This window comes from Sebastes umbrosus, chromosome 8 (genome assembly GCF_015220745.1).
Source record: "Sebastes umbrosus isolate fSebUmb1 chromosome 8, fSebUmb1.pri, whole genome shotgun sequence".
Lineage (NCBI taxonomy): Eukaryota > Metazoa > Chordata > Actinopteri > Perciformes > Sebastidae > Sebastes > Sebastes umbrosus.
Window position 1 is genome coordinate 3,976,847 of NC_051276.1, and position 23,392 is coordinate 4,000,238.

Genomic DNA, 23,392 nt, shown 5'->3' on the forward strand with positions numbered 1-23,392 from the left:
GCTGTTATGTTCAAAAAACATTATTTTCCTCATACTGTCTGCCTGAATATACCTGTATTTACTCTCTGTCTGAAACGCTCCATTTTAGTGCATTTCAACGGAATTGCAATGGAATTGTGTTGCTAGGCAACAGTGTGGGTCCATGTTTACTTCCTGTCAGCTGATGTTATTTACATACACTGCAACAGGAAATAAACTGGGACACATTTAGAATATTTACGTTTAAAACTGTGTAATGGTCTAAATATTGTATATTTGTGACATCACAAATGGACAGAAATTGTAACGGCTTGTTTCAAACACACAATTTCGGAATACGGGCTGTGTGTATTTCTCCGTATATTGAGTGTTTTCATAGTTTAACAGTATTTATAAAACACTTAAACCTACTTTATAATATAAAAGACATGAAAATCTCGCTTTATACAATACGGGACCTTTAAATAAATGTACACCATTTGGAATAAAGTGCTTGTCACTTTGTTTTGCAGTACTAGTTCCTGACACCATTAACTGTATGTAAGGTTGTCACAATTTGTCCTGTATCTAATGTGCAAAACTCCTTACTTGTACTTAAATATTAAAAATTCCAAACACAAAATAGTCGTTTTATAAAGGAGGGTTCACTATTTTGCATAATGGACATGGTATTAAAGGGATAGTTCGGGTGTTTTGGAGTGGGGTTGTATGAGGTAGTTATCCATAGTCAGTTTATTACCGACAGTAGATGACGGTCAGCATGCCCCCAGTTTGGAGAAAAAGACAGGAGTACCACCATGGGAGCAAAGCAATGTACTGCTGTAGACGGGTCCAGCAGCAAAACATATTTTAGCCACCGAAAAAAAAAAAAGATTTCAGTTTAAGTGAACACTATATTTAGAATTATATTCACCACTCTATCTTGCCGTCAGACAGCCCTTTCCCTCTCCTTTCCGACAGGGAACTGAAATGAAAAACAGTCTCATGGCAGCTTGTGAAATAGTCATGAATTTAATGTATTTGATTCGTGTACATAGATACAAATTGCCCTTTTATTTTCGTGACGCTCAGCCAACTTTCTGTATTTTTTGTGCTTTTTCCTACAAATGTCCAGCAACACGTGATGCACGTGTCAATTTCCGCACCAGTCTTTTTCAAAATAAAACTACTTAGGTTTAGGAATATATTGACTTGGTTAGGCTTAGGCAACAAACTACTTAGTTAGTTTTAGGAAAAGATTGTGGTTTGGGTTTAAATAACTCCGGAAGTACCCTAACTTAAGTACAGAAGTTACATGACAAATAAATCAACTTTCACTTGTGGTTTCACACGGGACATGAACACCGGTCCACCCCGACTTCCTCCCAACACGGCGTTCGCCGCTCTTTATATTTCCTGGTTCACAATTACGTGGATTACATACGGATTGATTTCATGCTGACCATCATGAAAAAAAAATTTAAATTTGTGTCTATGTATAGAAATCAATACATACAATTTTGTGACTATTTCACGAACTGCTGTGCGACTGGGCTGATCTGAAAGTGAAACTTATCTATGTTTTCTTCAAAGCCAGCAGACTCCGTTGACGACAGTATAGATAAGTTTCACTTCGGAAAATATGCTAAATATAGCGTACACTTAAACCCATAAATCGATATATATCTTTTTTTTTAGGTGAGCCTTTCTTTAAAGGTCCCATATCGTGCTCATTTTCAGGTTCATACTTGTATTTTGTGTTTCTATTAGAGCATGTTTACATGCTGTAATGTTCAAAAAACACATTTTCCTCGTACTGTCTGCCTGAATATACCTGTATTTACCCTCTCTCTGAAACGCTCCGTTTTAGTGCATTTCAACGGAATTGCGTTGCCAGGCAACAGTTTGGGTCCATGTTTACTTCCTGTCAGCTGATGTTATTTACATACACTGCAACAGGAAATAAACTGGGACCCATTTAGAATGTTTACGTTTAAAACGTGTAATAGTCTTAATATCGTTTTATTTGTGACATCACAAATGGACAGAAATCCTAACAGCTTGTTTCAAACGCACAATTTCTGAATACGGGCTGTGTGTATTTCTCCATATATTGAGCGTTTTGATAGTTTAACAGTATTTATATAGCACTTAAACCTGCTTTATAATGTAAAAGACCTGAAAATCTCACTTTTTACAATATGGGACCTTTAAGGTGCTAGAATATGTTTTGCTGCTGGGTCCGTCCACAGCGGTACATTGCTTTGCTTCCATGGTGGTACTCCCGTCTGCTTCTCCAAACTGGGGGCGTGCCGACTGCCATCTACTCAAAGTAATACACCAACTATAAGTTCCTCATACAACCCCAACTTCAAATCACCTGAACTATCCCTTTAAGTAGAATTAAAGCATCTTTGTCCTGTTGAGGCAAGTCTCTACGGAGCGGACTGGAGATGATGATTTAATTGTGGAGCTGACTCAGATGAAACTTTAAAAAGCTCAAGGAAAACATGAATGGCTCAACATAATTTATTTTCATTTTATGTTAAAATGTACAGAGTTCTTTGAAAGTACTTGCTAAGAAAGAAAGAAAAAAAACAAAACAGAATAAATGGAAATACATACAGGGACAGAGTAGAGTTGAGGCCGCTGAGCGCAAACCAACTTTCACTGCGTGCCCAGCCGTCACTCCTCTCGTTATTTTGCGCTCTCTCTCTCTTAGCATACAACGCAACATGTACAATTACAAAGGATACAAAAAGGGAAGCGATATAAACAGACAGAAATATACTGAGCTCCTTTTTACATGCCTCTTAAATGTAAGGAAGTCATCCTATACACACACAAGTAAAAAAAAAAGAAAAGAATGCCAAGTGACCTTTAGATATTTGTAGTCCTTTTTGTTTAAAATAGCATTAATATACTACACAAAGATAGAAAAACTCTAGAGATGAGATGGAATGGAGAGGTTAAAGGCATCTTAAAGTCACTAAAAGTGAGTGGTAATTTTTTTAAATTTTGAATTTCTTAGTAATTATTACCCAAGAGGCGAGCTAAAAAATATGTATTGTTTTTTTTTTTTTCCTGAAACAGAAGTGAAAAAAATGACAGTACCAATATCAATGTCAGAGTTTCCTTTTTATATTATAGAAAAAACATTTTTCTCTACAATAGGTTTTTCTAAAGTCAAAAAGAGTCAGCTTGTGTCATAAAAGAAAGCTGCCCAGTCTGATAAAATTCAGAAAGAAACAAAAACACAACAGAAGTACAGAACAGAACAATACACACAAATAAAGTATGCAATGTCAGGTCTGTAAGAAAATGAAAACTCCTCTTTTGACTTTTGAATACTGGTACATGGAGCGACAAGGTCAACCACTTCACCCCTGCGGGTTGAACGCCACAACCAGCAGAACCTCGAACACTTCCTCGCCTCCGACCCTGCTTTTATATGAGTGTGCCTCTATGTGAGGGCCGAACCATACACTAGATCAGGCATTTAGGCACACCTTTTAGAAAGGTTTACTGTCTACTGCCATATTTCTAGCCAATGGGAGTGCAGAATTTTGCAGAAAAGGAAAATAAAAAATACAGTTTTTAATAGAATACACCATTCAAAAGCAGACTCCTGGACCTCTCTGGGTCACTAACACTTAAGGAGGAGAGGTCAGCTATAGTTAACCGACTTTCCTTAAAGCAGTTAAATGGAAATCCCACCGTTTTGTTCTGCATTCCCTAAACTGCTAAAAAAAACAAAGGCTGACATAGTACACCGTCTGTCAGTGGAGTGTGGACAAGAACAGCTGAATGTTTCCTGAGCTAGCCACCGATTGGCGACGGCTAGCCGGCGTGTGTGTGTGTGTGTTTGTGGGTGTGTGTGTGCTGGATATCGGGAAGTACCAGAATATTTACATCTAAACGTTTCAGAGTGGCGGCAAACTGGAAAATAATGCTACTTGTTTGGACATTTGATAAGACAGTGACGCGCTCGTCTCTTCCGTGTCTTTGCCGTTTTTTTTGGTACAACGAGGTCCATCCGGGGAAGACTCTGGAAACAGCTCAACACCTCAAACACCGGAAGGCCCCGCTCCCGTGCTCTTTCTGGAAACTAGGTGAAAAGCCGTCTGACAGAGAGGCCGCAAGAGATGTTTGGGGGTTATTTCTGAGAGAGCGAGAATGGTGTTGTCACCGTTTCAGAATGCCACACATATAAAGACCAAAGCATATAAGAGGTCGGACTGCACACGAGTATTTCAAAAAACAACAAAAACGACAACAAAAATAAGATTTCAACATTATGTTTAACAAAAACAAAAGTCCGCCTACAATGTTTCATCGTCTCTTTTTTTTCCAAGGTAAGGCTTCCTATATCAATTAAAAGATTGTGTGCATGGATGAATATATTCAGTTGACCACTGTTTTTCATTCGCAGTCTGACAAAGCGAGCTACTCCTGTATTGTCTTTCTCTGTGTATCTTCCTCGTCATTCTTGTCCTCCCCCTGCTCTCCTGGAGCCTCCTGGGCCTGTGTGAAATCACGTTACAGAGGACTGTGTAGGCCTGGCCCGAAGCAGCATGGCGCGGCAGAGGTCCGTGTACACACCACCCCCGACCCGGAACCCCCACCCACTTGCTCCCGTACGCAGCCAGCTGGGAGGGGAGGGGAAACGAGCCCAAATGAAAAGGGACAAAATGACAACATAGAAAAAACAGAAGACCCTCTCTGTCTCCGACCACCTACGCTCCCGCGTGCCTGCCGTGGGCACTGGAGAGGGTGAACAGGAGTAATGGACATTTAGAGTACAGCGAGTATCAGCTCTGGCCTCATGTCTCCTTCCTCAACTTCTTGGCTGCTCATCTGCTCATGTAAGGTGACTGTTTTGGGACGCCGGCGTAGCTGTGATGGGAGGGGCCAGTGTACATCATGTTGCCGTGGTGATTGGGCTGCATAGGCTGCTGCGGGTAACCCTGCCCTCCCATCATGCCCATCTGCATCTGCATGGGGTACTGAGCTGGCTGATTCATGTAAGGGGGATTGCCGTGGTAACCACTGTTCATCATGGGTTGGGGCATTCGGTAGCCGGCCGACATGGCGTTAAGGGGCATGTTCATGGAGTTGTACGGCGCCGGCGTGGGCATGAGGTTTGGCATCATGCCGCGCTGCACGGCCAAGGTGCGCGGCGTGCCCTGCATGGCCACGGCCCCTGAGCTGCGGCCGTAAAGCTGCTGCTGGTGGGGGGCCGGGGCCAGCTGCTGGGTGGCTTTGGACCGGATGGAAATGTGGCCTTTGACTGTCGCCATCTGGCCCTGTAGCCGCTGCGTGTGCGGCGGGGGTCCCAGGCCGATGTTGGCGGTGGGCATGTTGCATTGCAGCTGCAGGGAGCCCAGGTTCATGGAGCCGGAGCTGAGGTTGGGGGGCGGGGTCATGGTGGGCTGGCCCTGAGGGAGAGGGGTGTGGGGCGAAGGGGCCAGCCCCGGGTTGGAGAGGGAAACACTGGTGGCGTAGGAGGTGACCGAGGCCGAATGGGAGTAGGGCATGGGGTGGGGGTCCATGATGGTGTTGGTGAGCTGCTGGAGTTTGGCCAGGCTGAAGGTCGCCGAGGGCTGGGGGTAGCCCCCCGTGCCAAAGTCCTGACCCATGCGCTCGTACAGGGAGGGTCTCCCTCCTCCGCCTCCACTCTCGGGTATCTCCATGATCATGGGCGTGGAGGCGAAGCCGTTGCCCATGCTACACTGGGACAGGGCCTGCTGTTGTTGTTGCTGCTGTGGTGGAGGTGGTGCTGACGGTGGAGGCTGGGGGTTGGGGGCTTGTTGCTGCTGAGAAACCTTTTTTTGGGACTGCTGCTGCTGCTGCTGTTGCTGCTGCTGGTTGGTGCTGGGAGGCCTCTCAATCACACCACAGCTCTGAGGAGACTTAATGCCACAACCGGGGGTGTTGGACGGTGGTGGGGGTGGGGGTGGCTGGGGCACGGCGCTGCCTACATTACTGGCACCCGGTCCGCTGTTGGGCCCCGGTCCTGTTTGCTGGATGAGGCTACAGCTGCCCATCGCTAGTTGGGATCCTCCCGTTCCTGTGGAAGATGTGAGGCTGGGGGTCGGCACGAAGGAGCAGCTGTTGGACTGGGAGGAGGACGGGGTAGCAGAGCTTGAAGAAGAGGAGGCTGATGACGAGGAAGCCGTGGAAGCTCCTGCGACTACGGCGGCAGACATTCCCCCTCCGTTGCCCCCGTTCCCCGTTCCATTCCCCCCTCCGCCCATGGTGGAGTCGTAGCTGCTGGGGTTGTCATAGTTCTCCGTGGTGCTCTCTATGCTGCCCAGGTCACTGAAGCCGCTGTCCACCACCTGCTGCGAGTGGTCCGACACGGACGGTACGTCCATCATTGGCGACGTCTCCATGTTCTGCTGGGAGGGGGCAGACAGTGAACTGGGATGCTCTGGCGTGATCTGGGTGTACCCCCCTCCGGCACCTCCACCGTTGCCCCCCGTGCCTCCGGTGGGGCCTGGCGTCCCTCCCCTCTGCCCTGCTGGTGTCGTGTCCATGATGCCCGAGGGCAACCCCGGACTGTTCACCGAGCGCACGGATTGACTGGGCAGGGGCGGCGCCGGGGGGTTAGGAAGGGGGCTGCTGTGTTGGGAGGCCCCGCACTCCTCGACTAAGGCCAGAGCTTCCTCCTCGGCCTCCCCCGTGTGGCTGTAACTCTGCAGCGTCCGGCAGGCAGCTAGGGTCTCCTCGCAGTCCTGGTATGCCCCGTGGTGTGGCTGGGGTTCCGTCTCTTCGTCCTGGGCTTCCCCCTGTGTCAGGGACTGGACGGCCTGCATGGTTTCCAGGTCCAGCTCATTGGAGTGGTGATGGGGGTGGTGTGGGTGATGGTGGCCCAGCTCCTCTTTGAAGTCAGAGTGCTGGTGAGGGTGCGAGTGCGGATGTGTGTGTTGGGGTTCCATCAACAGCGTGACGTCCTTGTCGTCGGAGTGCAGGGACTGGAGCTCCATGGGCTCAGAAGGAACAGACATGGCCGTCACCGTTTCCACCGCCGCGGCAGCTGCAGCAGACTCCTCCTGCTCTCTGCGCCGCCTCTCCTCCTGCTGCGGGTCGGCCGAGGAGGGCCGACACTTGGCCTCCTGCGCCTCCTCCTCAGCCTCCTCCTCCTCCTCTTCTTCCTCCTCCTGCTTGCTGACATAGTCCCGGGCCACGCTGTTCTCTATGTCTAAAAAAGCCTCTCCGCCTTGGGGTTCTTCTTTGACCGGAGGAGAGCTCGCACGGGAGGCGGGCTCCTCCTCCTCATCTTCGTCGTCGTCTTCGTCTTCAGAGTCCTGACTTTTTCTCTTCTTGCTGCTGCTGTTGTTGCTGCCGTTGCTCTTGTCCTCCAGGTGTCCGTCGCCTTCGTCGTCCGCGTCGTGGTCTTCGCTGCGCCTGCTTCCCGAACCTGGCGTAGGTGCCGTTCGCCTGTTGATGCTACCGCCGCCGCTGCCCATGCTGCCGCATTCCTCTTCCTCCCTCTCCTCGTCGTCGTCGTCCTCTTCCCTGTCGCCCACATCTGTGTCCTGAGGCCGGGACTGTGGGGCCCGGGGCCCTGAGGTGGAAGAGGAGGACGAAGGGGACAGCAGGGGACGGGACGGTGGACGGCTGGGTTTGTCTTCCTCCCAGGTTCTTTCAGTCTCCTCCTCCTCATCCTCTTCCTCCTCTGGTTCAGAGGTGGGAGGTGGTTTGGGGGCAGGTTGTGGTGGCTGGAGGAGGGGGCGGATCTTGGGCGGTCTCCCTCTTGGCCTCTTGGCCACCTTCTGCTCAACAGGTTTAGGGAGATAGTCGTCTTCGTCAGAGTCTTTCTGCTTGTTGTCTCTGTCGATGCTGGTTCTGCAGACTCTCTTGCTGTTCCGGTCGTCTGTCTTGAGCAGCTGAGGATCTTTGTCCAGCTGCTGCTCCAGCTGCCGTTGTCTTTCCTGCTCCTGCCTGTCTGCCTCCTCCTGGGCCCGCTGCAGGTACCAGCTCCGGGGCTTGCGGCCAGGCTTCATCTTGATTTTGGGGGGTGGTGGATCCCCACTTTGGGCCTGGCCGTCTGTGGCCGCTCGCTGGCCGGGTCCACCGCTAGGTGGTTTTCCAGGTCCTCGTTTCTTCCAGTGCAGCGGTTTGCGGCTCTTTCCCTTGGGCCAGCCTTTCTTCTTCTTGACTGGGACCTCAGGGTTGGCCGCCGGGGTCTCTGATGGAGTCGCTGGCAGAGCAGCCGCAGGCTTCAGCACAGGCGTTAGCTCTGAGAGGGGGGGCAAGAGGATAAGCCAGTGTTAAATAAAGCCGCACACATACTCTTTATATAAACACAAACCAACCATCGCTAAATCCTGCTCACCGTCTTCCTCTGAATCTGAGAGGTTGGAGTGCCGGCCCCGTTTGGGAGCTGGGTCAGACAGCCTCATGGCAGAGCGGGCTGGGGGGTAGCGGTGCAGCGGGTGTCCCAGGGGCGTCTCTTCCTCCAGCCTGGGCATGGGCCTCTCCGAGTCAGAGTCTACAAACGGCTCATCCAACACCTCCGTGGTCTCAGAAATTGTCTCCGTCACCACGCTGCTGTGAGGGTGGCTGCGCTGGCGAAAGCGGCGCTTCCTCAGTGGCTTCTGGGTAGAAACAGGACAAGTTACTAGGTGCGACTTTGAAATTTAGCTTGAAATGAGAACTACTGACGTTAAGGACTGACCCAGACTGACTGAGATCAAGATTATAGTAAAAGGCATCGACATAAATCCAGTTTTAAATACAACAGAATGCAAATTTATAGGGCTGGGACGATACACCTATCTACCGATTCGATTCCATCACGACACTCGGGTGCCGATTCAATATGTATTGCGATTTTTAAGTATTGCGATTCGATATTACAATTCATTGCGATTTTTGTTCACTTTTTTAACACTACACCATGGGGAAAAGTTGAATCACACACTTCTAAATTATTACAGTAAAAATGTTGATGATTTTCAGCATGTATGTAGTCAGAGATGTCCTGAAGTCAAATATGTCAGTCATTGTGGTTAATGTCATTAATGGTATTTTCTTTTTAATTTATAAGGGACATGTAATGTTTTATACTTCTGGTGAATATAATCCAATCAATCTTATTTCCATATATGTATTTTGTATATACAGTTCCCTTTGTTAACACCTTATTTTGTAAACCAGACGTAGTAACACATGTATACTTCCGCTAACTCCGTCTATAGCTCTCCCCGTCAGCCCCGTTTTCTTTATCCATCCATGAATGCATTGAACATAAATGTCAGTGTATGGGTGCTCTACAGTTGTAGCGTCGGCCCATTTGACCACGGAGATGAGAGCGACGGCCGGCTCGACCGCACGTTACCACAATACGATAACGTTTCCTGTCCATGACCGAGTTAGCATGCAGCTTGTCTAGCTCTGCTTTTCTTGGTAATGTTTGAAAGCCAAAGTGTTTCCATCCTTTACTGGATGTGTAGTGTTTACCACGTTGGATTTAAAATGTGAAGGTGCAGGTCGAATCCACGCAGACCCTCTGTCATTTTCTGCTCTTCGTTTCAGCTCGCTGCGGCCGGCAGGGGGTTTGTTTCGGTTGACGGATACGGAGCGGATTTGGCGTCACGTTACTCAGACTACAACAATAAACTAATAACCTTCTACCTCCATATAGACTCAAATGATGCAAATATATTCTGGCATCAAAAAATGTATTTCAAAATTGTAAAAAAAATAAATAAAATAAATTGTGATACATACAGTCATGAATTGATTTCTTTCCCAACCCGACTAATTCATTTAGATTTTTTGAGCCACAGAAATTATGAATCAATCTTAATTGTGAGATTTTATCATGACACTGTTAAAGTTTCTTACCTTGCATTTGAGCCCCATGGCAGGCTTGGTGAGGATGGGCGGGGAGCATGCTCTTCTCTCTTCGTCGTCTTCGTCGTCGTCATCCTCCTCTTCTTCACTGCTTTCACTGAAGCAGCTCTTCCTGACAGGCAGAGACTCATTCAACCTGGAAACGGCAGGAAGCGGTGCCAGCCCCTCTCCGGGCCCTTCCAGCAATCTGGGCTTCGGGCCTCTCTTTTTCCTCGGGGGCCGCCCTCTCCGAGTGGGGGTTATGGAGGGGTGCCTGGCCATGTCCAGCGAGTGAAAGGCTGTGGATTCTGCTTGTCTGTCCAGGGAGAAAAGGGAGGGAGGGCTGCTGGCAGAGCCGGCGGTTTTCCCTCCCTCCGTTCTCTCCTCGTCTTCGTCGTCCTCGTCCCCTGCTGGGCGGATCTTAGGTGGCCGTCCCACCCGTGCGCTGTCTTTCACCTTGCCCCAGGGCCAGTTTTTGGGCGGGCGCCCCCGTGGTCTGCGCTCTCCGTTTGTTGGGGGAGGAGGACGTGGTGGCTCTGGGACGGAGGGTGGACAGCGAATGGGAGGGGAGGAAGTTGGAGAGCTTTGGCTAATGGGAAACCCCAGGAAGCCCTTTCTCTCCTCTTCTTCCTCCTCGTCCTCGTCGTCCTCCTCATTCCTCTTCTTCCCTTGGCGCATGTGCCAGGATATTGGTGGGACTTTGTGACTTGGTTTGATCTATTTACACACAAAGTAAAATAAAAATCAATCAATAACGATGTACAACAAGTTTAATGTCGATCTATTATTTCCAACTTCAACAAATTCAACGTATTTACCTCCTTGCGCTTGTCTTCCTCTTGTTCTTCATCCTCCTCGTCGTCGTCATCATCTCCGTCGGGATCAGAGACCACGGTGTTGGTTACGACGACGGGAGTCCAGCGGAGACACTCGGGGTCGACATCCAGCTGCCGCGGCCGGGCCTTGAGACGGGTCATGTGGTTAGACACCAGCTTCTCCCGTCTCACCAGAACCAGCCTGACGGAACCACAGCACAAAGAAACAAGAGCGTCAGAACTCTGCATGCAGGTTTTCCTACATGCAAGCATAGAGAACTTAGAAGAATGTGTGTATGTCAGTATATGTATGTGTGTTATTGTTAGCTGGCCACACCCATTAGGTGTGCATATGTGTATGTGTGTGTGTGTGTGTGTGTGTGCAGTAGGGGCGTAAGAAAATATTGATACATATATATTGCGATATTATGTTTTGCGACACTGTATCGATTCTCTAAAATGCTGTGTGGATTTTTAATTAACCTCTTAAAAATATGCCGCTATTCAGTCTTTCGTAGGTTTTGGCGGGCTCAAAAAGCTAGAGGGAAGTTATTGATATCATATGAAACGAGAAACTCAAAGGAATCAGGAAGGAGTCACACATACTTGATATGCATGTTGTGAAGGAGGCTAAATAACGCTTCAAAGTTAGGCTAAATTTTGGTGAGGAAAAACTGGCATGGCCATTTTCAAAGGGGTCCCTTGACCTCTGACCTCAAGATATGTGAATGTAAATGGGTTCTATGGGTACCCACGAGTCTCCCCTTTACTCTGACCCAAAAACCCAGTTTCGTAGGTCAGTACTGACCGTACATTTTTAGTTTACTGGCATAAACTGAAACTGTGCCAATTACACTTACACCAACTGCCCATCATCCTTCCCTTTCAGTCCTACTGTTGCTAAAAATTGGCTGAATAGTAAGTGTCAAATGACTCGGGTGTAGGTCAGTATTTGGGGGCGGCTGTGGCTCAGAGGTAGAGCGGGTCGTCCACTAATCAGAAGGACGGCGGGTGTGATCCTGGCTCCTGCAGTCTGCATGTCAAAGTGTCCTTGAGCAAGATACTGAACCCCAAATTGCTCCCGAAGGCTGAGCCATCGGTGTGTGAATGAGCATTTAGATTAGATCCTGATGGGCAGGTTGGCACCTTGTATGGCAGCCTCTGCCATCAGTGTATGAGTGTGTGTGTGTGTGTGTGTGTGAATGTTGACATGTAGTGTAAAGCGCTTTGAGTGGTTGGAAGACTAGAAAAGCGCTATATAAATGCAAGCTCATCTGACTGTAATGCACAGTGGGTTACCTCAGGAAGATATTTTGGCTGCTTAGGCCGAGATCCAACATTTCATTTCATTTCATTGTAATTAAGAATTCTATTTAGAACAGAAAGTGTTATCAGGGTTTTAATTTGAATAAAGTTAACACCTGTGTCAAAAAGCTTTACAAGAATAACTGAGGACGCAATTAAGAGCTGCAGGGGGACACCTAACCTCAGTGGAATTTAAATACATCAGACTGCATCCACGTATTATTCTAGGGACTGTGAGAGCAATGATTTTACTATAGTCTACTTTAAAGGCTGGTTTTGTTTACATGCATGGTGTAACCCGACTCCAAACCACATTCTGTTTCGCTTGGGTTACAAGAGCCTTTCATACTTTGTGACAGAGTACTGACTCACATCCAGATCCTCATTCTGTCTCTCACTGCACTGTAGTAAATGATATAATATGTAGGGCTGTCAAAGTTAATGCAATAATAACGCACTAACGCAAATTTGTTTTAACGCCGCCAATTTCTTTAATGCATTAACGCAACTTGTGATTTTTAGGTTGCAAATAGGGGTATCATACAAAACTAGAAAAACCTAAGGAACCCATTGGTACCAACCATGTCATACTAGCTTGTCGTGAAGGAGGCTAAATAACGCAATTGATATTTCTGAGGATGTAGCGGGCTCAGTTTTAAAGCTGGAGAGTGAAGATACTGGTATTATATGGAACTAGAATACCTAAAAAAATCCATTGGTACCAAACATGTCATACTAGCTTGTCAGGAAAGAGGCTAACCGTAAGCTAAATTTTGGCAAGAAAAAACTGGCATGTCCATTTTCAAAGGGGTCCCTTGACCTCTGACCTCAAGATATGTGAATGAAAACGGGTTCTATGGGTACCCACGAGTCTCCCCTTTACAGACATGCCCACTTTATGATAATCACATGCAGCTTGGGGCAAGTTATAGTCAAGTCAGCACACTGACACACTGACAGCTGTTGTTGCAATGTTATGATTTGAGCATATTTTTTATACTAAATGCAGTACCTGTGAGGGTTTCTGGACAATATCTGTCATTGTTTTGTGTTGTTAATTGATTTCCAATATTAAATATATACATACAGACGTAGGCAAAATTGTTGGTAACGTTCCGTTAAAGAGAGAAAAACCCACAATGGTCACTGAAATAACTTGAAACTGACAAAAGTAATAATAAATAAAAATTTACTGAAAATTAACTAATGAAAATCAGCTGTTGCTTTTGAATTGTGGTTCAACAGAATCATTTTAAAAAACAAACTGATGAAACTGGCCTGGACAAAAATGATGGTAGCCCTAGAAAAGATGTAAAATAATTTGACCATAGGGACATATTAAACTAAGGTGTGTCCTGTAATTAGCATCACAGGTATCTTCAAACTTGTAATCAGTCAGTCTGCCTATTTAAAGGGTGAAAAGTAGTCACTGTGCTGTTTGGTGTCATGGTGTGTACCACACTGAACATGGACCACAGAAAGCTAAGGAGAGAGTTGTCTCAGGAGATCAGAAAGAACATTATAGACCTTCATGTTAAAGGTAAAGGCTATAAGACCATCTCCAAGCAGCTTGATGTTCCTGTGACTACAGCTGCACATATTATTCAGAAGTTTAATGTCCATGGGACTGTAGCCAACCTCCCTGGACGTGGCCGCAAGAGGAAAATTGATGACATATTGAAGAGACGGATAATACGAATGGTAACCAAAGAGCCCAGAACAACTTCCAAAGAGATTAGAGGTGAACTCCAAGGTCAAGGTACATCAGTGTCAGATCGCACCATCCGTCACTGTTTGAGCCAAAGTGGATTTAATGGAAGACAACCGAGGAGGACACCAAATCATAAAAAAGCGAGACTGGAATTTTCCAAAATGCATATTGACAAGCCACAAAGCTTCTGGGAGAATGTTCTTTGGACAGATGAGACAAAACTGGAGCTTTTTGGCAAGTCACATCAGCTCTATGTTCACAGATGAAGAGATGAAGCATCCAAAGAAAAGAACACTGTACCTAATGTGAAACATGGAGGAGGCTCGGTTATGTTATGGGGCTGCTTTGCTGCATCTGGCACAGGGTGTCTTGAATCTGTGCAGGGTGCAATGAAATCTCAAGACTATCAAGGCATTCTGGAGCGAAATGTGCTGCCCAGTGTCAGAAAGCTTGGTCTCAGTTGCAGGTCATGGGTCCTCAAACAGGATAATGACCCAAAACACAGCTAAAAACACCCAAGAATGGCTAAGAACAAAACATTGGACTATTCTGAAGTGGCCTTCTATGAGCCCGGATCTAAATCGTATTGAACATCTGTGGAAGGAGCTGAAACATGCTGTCTGGAGAAGGCACCCTTCAAACCTGAGACAGCTGGAGCAGTTTGCTCACGAGGAGTGGGCCAACATACCTGTCGACAGGTGCAGAAGTCTCATTGAGAGTTACAGAAATCACTTGATTGCAGTGATTGCCTCAAAAGGTTGTGCAACAAAATATTAAGTTAATGTTACCATCATTTTTGTCTAGGCCAGTTTCATTAGTTTGTTTTTTTAAATGATTCTGCTGAACCATAATTCAAAAACAATATCTGATTTTCATTAGTTAATTTTCAGTGAATTTTTATTTATTATTACTTTTGTCAGTTTCAAGTTATTTCAGTGACCATTGTGGGTTTTTCTCTCTTTAACGGAACGTTACCAACAACTTTGCCTACGTCTGTATATTGGCATAAAGCAAGCAAATGTGCACAGTCCCATGTTGATAAGAGTATTAAATACTTGACAAATCTCCCTTTAAGGTACATTTTGAACATGCGATTAATCGCAATTAACTATGGACAATCATGCGATTAATTGCAATTTCATATTTTAATCGACTGACCGCCCTAATAATAATGCTAATGCAGGAGAAATAATGCTGAAAATAATTAAACGAGTACAGCTCAGTGTTTTCATCGTGATGTACCTGTAACACTATGCAATCTGGAGGAACTTTCAACTATGTGGGATCTACTGTGTGAACCACTGGAGTGCATCCTTGACCCATTTACTAAATAACATGGAGCGTGTCTTGAGTGTATGAGCCAGTCCTTTTCTCTGACCTGTCTCCTCGCTGCTCCAGCATGGTGAGGCTGTGCAGGGTGGTGGTGATGTCCTGCGGGCAGATCCCGGTCAGTTTGCTGAGTTGTCGTATGGTGATCTGCCGATCGCGGACCTCATGGAGACACTCCAGCACCACGCTGCGCCAGTAGGCCATGTAGGACAGTCGCCCTAGGTCCGACAGAGGCTTCTCTGGAGAGCCTGGCTGGCCCTCGCGCTTGGACAATAAGTAGCCTGCAGGGAGGGAGGAACCAAGGACACAGACATCTTGAGCCAAAAAAGATCATATTTTTCTATTTTTTAATTGATTCATTTTGTCTATCAAAAGGAGTATCAACAGATACATTTCCAAGTTATTGGTGGTGTGCGTTTTGTTTAAGGCTGAAGCCACTTACTGAAGTCGATGAGAAAGCGTCCGTAGCCCCTGCGCTGGTACTGTGGAAGAATCATGATGCATGACACGTTGTATTTCTGTTGACAGTGCTTCTCCTGGAGGAGAGGGAGAGACGCAGACACATTCCACCATTAGAAAAAAAAAAAAATAGAATGGAAAGTACCTCACAGAGCAGGCCTGTGTGGGTGTACAGCAGCAGGGTGTTGATGATGCTGCGTCCGCTCACTAACTGCTGTGTTTTTGGCAGCGAGGTGGCATGTTAATGGGAGCACCTGCGTCTGCAGAGTCCACTGAGGGTCAACGGAGCTCACAGCGCCCCAGTGTTTATCTGGGACACAACATGGACATCTGTATGTTTTTGTAGGAATGCACCTGTGTGGGGTGATGCCGATGCTTTTCAATTTCATTTCATTTGAATATATTTTTTTCTCCATTTCGGTTCATGTCGGGGTTTTTTTTGGGGAAGTTTGTGCCGGGGTGGTTATGATTTACTAGGGCTGGGATGATACACCTATCTCCCGATTTGATTATATCACGATACTTGGGTGCCGATTCGATATATATTGCGATTCGATTTATTTACAATTTATTGCAATTTTTGTTAACTTTTTCAACAATAGACCATGGGGTAAAAGTTGAATCATACACTTGTAGGGACTTTTACTTTAGAAAATATTTAAATTAATACAGTAAAAATGTTTGATTTTCAGCATGTATGTAATCAGGGATGTCCTGAAGTCAAATATATCAGTCATTGTCAGGCATTATTTATAAATGTTTTTTAGCAATCACAAAATCAAAGAATAAAGACATTTCCCTCACAAATTCGCGATTGTTTCTTTTTAATTTCTAAGGCACATGTAATGGTTTTTACTTCTGGTGAATATAATCCAACCAATCTTATTTTTCATATATGTATTTTGTATATACAGTTCCCTTTGCTGACACCTTGAAACCGGACGTAGTCACACGTATATACTTCCGCTAACTTCACCAAGTCCGTCGCTAGCTCATCCGTCAGCTCTGTTCTCTTTATCCATCCATGGTCAGCTCCATCGGGGCCGTTTGAATACATTTAACATAAATGTCAGTATATGGGTGCTCTACAGTTGTAGCGTCAGCCGATTCGACCATGGAGATAAGAGTGGCGGCCGACACGGCCGCAATAAGATAACGTTAGCTGTCCATGACAGAGTTAGCATACAGCTTTAGCCGTGATGTCTAGCTCTGCTTTTCCTGACGAGTGTTTCCATACTTTACTGGATGTGTAGTGTTTACCACTTTGGATTTAACATGTGAGGGTGCAGGTCGTATCCACGCCGACACTCTGCTGTTTTCTACTTTAGCGTTTTGGCTCGCTGTGGTTTGTTTTGGTTGACGGATTCTAAACGAATATGAAGTCACGTTACTCAGACTACAACAATAAAAGCGGTAACTTCCTTCTACCTCCGTATAGACTCAAATGAAGCCAATATATCGTTTTTTTCCCCACCCCTATAATTTAAACAGTGGTGGTCTTGTGGACACTGAAAATAGAAAATTCAGACTGAATGTAACTTCGCCGAGAGGCTGTGGTTAAGAGGGACTGAAATCGGGAGCATCATACCTTGGAGAAATAGCCGACGAGGTGGCAGCCTTTGCTGTCGTTCTGGGTCAGGACGTAGAAAAGGAAGGGCTCCACATCATAGTAGAGGGTCTTGTGGTCCAGGAACAGCTTGGCCAGCAGACACAGGTTCTGGCAGTAGATTGTGCTCACATTCCCATCAACCTGTTGTGGGATGAGTGAAGAAAGACATCAGTACGACACAATGACAGAACGTTTCCAAAAAATCATTCAGTCCCAGATACACTGCTGCCCAGAAGTACATCATTAAGCTGCTGTTAGAGAGCTGTGGAACAAAGTGAGGGTGAATGGAGTAGAAGTTAGTGTCAGGCAATGATCTCAGCCGTGTCTCTGGAGACCTCGATGGATAGAGAGAGGGTGGAGGAGAGAAACAAAGAGCTGCAAAGAGAAAGAGAAGGAGGGAGGTTCGTGTTGGCAGCTCGCCAGTTATCTCTGCTCTCCTCTGAGCGAGGATGGACTGCAGAGCGGGGAAACAGGAGCTGCAGTGGCCATGGCCTGCAGACGGCAAGACACCGAATTAATCTGCTGCTGCGCTACGAGACCCAGAACAAGAGCTCAACTGTGAATTGGTAATTAGGAATTCTTCTAATAATAATAATAATAATAATAATAATAATAATAATAATAATAATAATAATAATAGTGACTTTCCCTGATTATATAAACAAAAGAATATTCCTCTATGGTAGGTAGGGATGTCAATTAATTATAGTAGGATTCGGACTGATTATTGTGCTGTATATGCATGATATGAATGTTAGTGGGACAGATACTCCCACTGTGTTAAATACAAATTTGTGAGTATATGACCTAAAATGTATATCACAGTATTTGTTTTGATTTTTGCGATGACGGCATTATATTGATATTACAAAATTAAAAGGGATACTCCACTCAAAACATGATGAGGGGACATATAGGAAAGAAAACAATTTTTTTTAGTGTTAATTGGCACCAAATAAGATTGAAAATGAGTAGGGATGCACTGATACCGATACGAGTATCGGGTCCGATACCGTGCTCATGTACTCGTACTCGCAAAACGGCTTCGATACAACGACACCGATACCACTTTACAGCAGCGCGACGTTAACCTCTCGTCACCATCTTTTGGGTGCTCACGCTCCACCTCCCTGACGGTGCGGGCGAGACGGGCCGGCCCTCACTTTCATTGCACCACGGGGTTTTGCTTGAACCCTCTGACTCGCGCGTACGTTAGACTCCTTGATCCGTGTTTCAAGACGGTTCAGGTGGGTGGCCGACATTGAGCCGCATTGGGAGCAGGGAGCCCCGTCACGGTGCGGCGAGGTCCGGACGGGGAGCGCTGTAAAGCTGCGGCCTTGAGCCACCTTCGCGAGAAGAGTTTGAAAACATACAGCGTAGACGCTGTTGGACCGGTACTAGAGATGCACCGATACTGTGATATCGGTCCGATGTTGACCAAAATAGCTGTATCGGATATCGTGACAATGGGGCCGATCTGGTATTAGATACCGTTATTTTAATAAATAACAATTTAGTAAATGTATTTCTATGTATTTATTAGTTACATGTTGTCTTACAAAGTTAAGAGAGCAATGTGTAAGTCAAGCCTGATGTTGCCTTAAACATGAAAGAATGATCCCAGTCACTTCCACACAGTGAGGCCTACAGCTTATTAATTAAACACCGGTATAAGATCAGTACTCGATATCGGCCGATAACCAAAGCCCAAGTATTTGTATTGGGACTGAAAAGGTCGGATCGGTGCATCCCTAACCGGTACTGTACAGAAGACACATTGACCGTGAGCAGCGCAGTACGTCTGCGGGCGGCTCATTTACAGATTCTCCGTGTGTCGCCTATTTGTTCCGTGTGATGCGTGCGGTTCTCAGCAAAAACAGACAGTGAAAATGATCTGTTGAGGGCTGGCAGCTCCGCAGCAGCAATGCTGTCTGTGTGGACGCCACAAACGTGGGCGCCGAAATGAAAAGCAAAAGGTTCCGTGATGAAACGGAACGGCGGTAGCCTGTAACCGTAGACATCCTGTGTGGGTGTGATGTAGTTTATCAGGCGTTGTATCTACCTCGTGTGTGTGTGTGTGTGTGTGTGTGTGTGTGTGTGTGCTAAACCAAAACGTGTGTGTGTTTATCACGTTAATGACAGTATTGCAAAATCCATGTCCGTGGCCGAACGTGACACCGTCGATGAAACCAATATACCGCCCACCTCTGGTGGGTTAGGGTGACAATCTATGGAAAGCATGGAATACATATGTGAGAGAGGATTCGTTGGTCTGTACTGTGACTATACTGGACGATTGTGTCTAGACCGAGGTGACTAGCAGAGTTAGAACGCTAGTCGCAGAAGAAGAAAGGCATCTTTGGTAAAGGATGTGGCTGTAGCGGCGCTGTGGTTTGTTGGTTCATCAGAGGCGTCTCTGTTACAGTGTCATCCACAATCACTCACTCACATTCTTTCATCATTCTTCTGGTCTTTCAGTTCATTAAAAGGGACTGTTTGTAACTTCTTAGACGTATAAATCATTGCGGGTCGGTTTCCCATACGCGCTCGCGTGTGGCGATGCTGTGCAGACTCAAGACTCCAACACAAACTACACGGAAGCACCAAAACCACAAAGTTCTATCTAGTGAAGCCCGTCTTGCAAAACAGTGTTGGCCGCGGTCGGAGGATGCGGGGGAGACCGTAGCTTTGGTCTCCAGGGCCGGAGTCTCTGCTGTACTCTACTCCTCTGCCTGCTTGCCTTCACTCACACGGCGCACTCGTTCTCACTCTTTCACTCCACTCTCACATGCATGCGCGCACACTCCACACTGCAGAAGAGTTAGTTTAGCTCTGAGAATATCTAGTGAATGTACAGTGGACGTTTGTGCAGAAATAACTGCTGCAGCTCCTCCAGACCAACAGAGGTTTCCCGTTTCTTGTGAAGTGACGGGGCTCCGCCGCGAGAAACGTTATCGTCTCCGACCAAAACTCCGGTGTCTCCCCTGTTCCCTCTGAACACGGTCGGGAAGCTGAAGCAGGAAAGGCCAACACTAGGATCAGCATTGATTCATTGAGAGACCTTCGTCTGGTCAGCTAACATTACTGCCAAGCAGCTGAAATATAGAGTGATATTGTGGTTTTAGCTGACGTGTGTCGCCTCACTGTTTTGAGCGATGCTCGTTCATGTCTATGAAGGGCGAGCACAAGCGCGAGCAACAGGACGCTGACTTTCGTTGACTTAACGGCCACAGGTGTCGCTGTTAACAAGCAATTTCTGATTCTTACATAGAGTCCCTTTAACTATCATCATCATTCAGTCCATCTTCTTTCTAATCAGCTCCTCACCTCGTACACGGACACATCGTCCTTCCTGTAGATCTCGTTAGCAGGGGGGTGGAACCAGTTGCACTTCTTCATGTGCTGGTAGAGGATGCTGCGACTCTTCATGTAGCGCAGGCAGAACTCACACAAGTAGAGTTTGGGTAGTCTGGAAAGGGGAAAAGGGAGTAAGGGGAGCACAGTGGAAGAAGGAAAAATGTTTGTAAAAAAGTCCCAGCTAGAGCTGAAATGAATATAAATCAGTATGTATAAATATTTTGACAATTCTTTCAAACATTCTTCTGTCTTCTATGACAGTTAATTGAATATCTTTAAGGTTTCGGTCAGACAAAACAAGCAATATGAATGTCAATTTGGGCTTTGGGAAAGTGTGATGACATTTTATGGACCAAGCGATTAATCAAGAAAATGCCAGATTAATCTATAATGAAAATAATTGTTTCTTGCAACCCTTTTCAGAACTCTTGTTTTAAATGCCTGAGACATGCGTGGAACAAATAGGATTTGAACAACAGCAGATTTGGTAAGAATAGTAAATATTCAACAGTTACATGCATGATAAAAAATGAATACACCCTCAGAAAATCTGAATCAAATTGCCTCGCTGGCTCTGGCTGGTTACCTGCCAAAGTAGGTGGTACTGTAAACAAGCTTATAATTGAGCTCCATTACGCTGGTGGTGATTTGCTATGCCTACAAGCAGGACTGTGAGCTAAGCACATTATGTTGTTGTGCTTCATTAGGGCCATTAGCTTACCTGCTGTACTCCTGGGGGTAGGGAGACGAATACCACGTCTGGATTTCAAACTTGCCAAACTCGATGACTGACGGACAGCGCATCTGAGGGTCCGGCGGACCCGTCACCCCGACTTTCTGTTTGGGTGAGCGATAAAGATGGAGGAAGAAAGGAAGGGAGAGACACGGAGGGTCAAGTCCAGGTTTACACTGCTGGAGTGATTGGCAGATCATACGGCCAAGCAGACGGATTACACACCAGGGCCGACTGGCTTAGCACCTTACACTAATGCTGTGTTCACACTACGAGCTACAAATCAAAGTTGAGCCGGTCTCAACTTCTTTCAGCGCTCCAATGACGCATCAACCAATCATATCAAGTGACAGCTGCCTCATTTGCATAATGAGGCAGAAATGCATAAAGAAATGTAAAAAGAATACAGAAATAAATCAATTTGGGGAAATAAATAAGGGGTTAAATGCAAAGGGGAAAAAAATAAATATAAAAAATAAATAAAAAATAAACAAATAAAAGGAAAATATCAATTTATGTCACATTTTATCAATTAATTAATGACTAGATTTACTTTCCATATTATTTTTGCTACATTTAATGACATAATTATTGATTTATCTTTGATTTTGTGCAGGTTCCATCCTCCATAACTGGGTGTCATCAGTAAGACATCTGCAACACGGGCCAACCAGTAGAGCCCCCAAAAAAAGATAACATTAGAGCTAAAACAATTAATCGATTAAGTCAGCGACCAAAAGCCACTTCTTTTTTTATTTCTCCCCGGGGATCAATAAAGTATTTCTGATTCTGATTATTACTTTGGGATTCTCAGAGAGACCAGGATACCTGCTGGCATGAGGATGAAGCTTTAAGTGGAGCTGTTGTCTCAGACTTTTACGAGAGCAGCTTCTGCCTGTCGTTTATGATGATCACGTCCTCTGTTCCACTGCTGCTCAACCTAGACAATCACATCTGCCCTTTTCACACATCATTTACTCCTCAGCCTTCATCAAATACTTAAACACTAGTGTGAATATTCCAGCCGGAGAGTTTTTAATATGACTCCCGTGATGCCGGCCAAACACCCGCTCTCTGGTCAATCCGCTGCTGCGCTGCATGAAAAGGGCCGTTAATGTGGCTAATTTCCCTCTCTTTAACTACACTGGCTAGGCTAACACTGTCATTAGAGCTGCTACTCAATATTCACTCCATCGAACATAGGATGTTCTTTGACACCATAGACTGTGTGTAAAGATGGACAACATGACAGCTCCCTAAAAGTGAAGCCAAAAAATCTTGATCGCCTGCAGTATAGGTCATAAGTCCCGCCTCCTCCATGTTAGCGGATGGGATATGGACCAAACTAAACAGTCAAAGTACACGTCAAATCATTTTTCTGATAAGTTTGGTTTTAATTAGTTATTTGATGCTATAAAAAGGGGGTGAGACGTCATGATTGGCAGCTGTGCGTCTCTCTCGCTGACAAGCTGTGGCTGTGCTCGGCTCGCGATTGGTTCGGGCGGGACCCTCAATACTGCGGTTCTTCCGCCGGATCACTACAGCGCAGACTCTGGCTCCAAAATGATGTCAAAATGTGATGGCAGCTCCCGTATCTGGGATTTTTATTTGCTTCACTTCTGTACGGTGGGAGGAAGAGGGGTCGTTGCGTCGTCCATCTTTATATACAGTCCAGGTTTGACACCAACACTAACTTTATGTGCCTAACTGATACATGGCAGAGGACTCGTGCACTTAACCACGTCGTGCCTCCAGGGTGTGGTTCCACTGAGCAGCCCGGCCCTTTCATACACAGGAGATTCACAAATGACAACACCATAATTGTACCGGAGTGAAGTTGTTGTCCCTCATTATTTGCATCTAGTGGTTATTTAAAACCGAACCTTTGATCCTCACTGTATCCCTGCATCGATGCTAATGTCTGATTTTAATACACACGCTGAATCTAGCAGTTGTTCCGTGGCAGATTAATCTATTAACACAACGGTCTCACAGCTCATTGCCTTTTCCACCCACAAAAAACGTGCCTCCATCCTACAGACCTCGCCTGAGCCACTGACTTCATCTTTTACGACCTGGGTGTTGTTGACTCTGCCCTTTCTGACCACATTCTCATCACCATTGACATCCAGCTCCCCTCTGCTGCACACCGCGGCTTTACATAACATCACATCCAATGACTGTAGCCTGGCAGCCTCCGTCATAGCCTCATTACAGGTGTCACTCTACGACGTGGCACCTCTTCAGGTCCTCCCTTTCCCATTGTCCTACTT

The 23,392-nt window shown here is 46.0% G+C and overlaps 1 protein-coding gene across 5 annotated transcripts in view; it reads right to left on the reverse strand.

Moving 5' to 3' along the window:
• Nucleotides 1-2,471: 2,471 nt before the first annotated feature.
• kat6a (K(lysine) acetyltransferase 6A) overlaps nt 2,472-23,392 on the reverse strand; it is a 48,836-nt gene continuing 27,915 nt past the window's right edge. For 4 of the 5 annotated variants that reach the window (XM_037776623.1, XM_037776625.1, XM_037776624.1 and 1 more), the window contains exons 9-17: nt 21,108-21,223; nt 20,357-20,498; nt 17,009-17,170; nt 15,404-15,497; nt 15,011-15,242; nt 10,620-10,818; nt 9,814-10,518; nt 8,300-8,561; nt 2,472-8,203 (exon numbers count right to left, since the gene is read on the reverse strand). In XM_037776623.1, coding sequence (XP_037632551.1) covers nt 4,812-8,203; nt 8,300-8,561; nt 9,814-10,518; nt 10,620-10,818; nt 15,011-15,242; nt 15,404-15,497; nt 17,009-17,170; nt 20,357-20,498; nt 21,108-21,223 — 5,304 coding nt within the window. In that variant the 3' untranslated portion in view covers nt 2,472-4,811. The remainder of the gene's footprint in view (nt 8,204-8,299; nt 8,562-9,813; nt 10,519-10,619; nt 10,819-15,010; nt 15,243-15,403; nt 15,498-17,008; nt 17,171-20,356; nt 20,499-21,107; nt 21,224-23,392) is intronic. The other variant, XM_037776627.1, reaches the window with a different exon arrangement.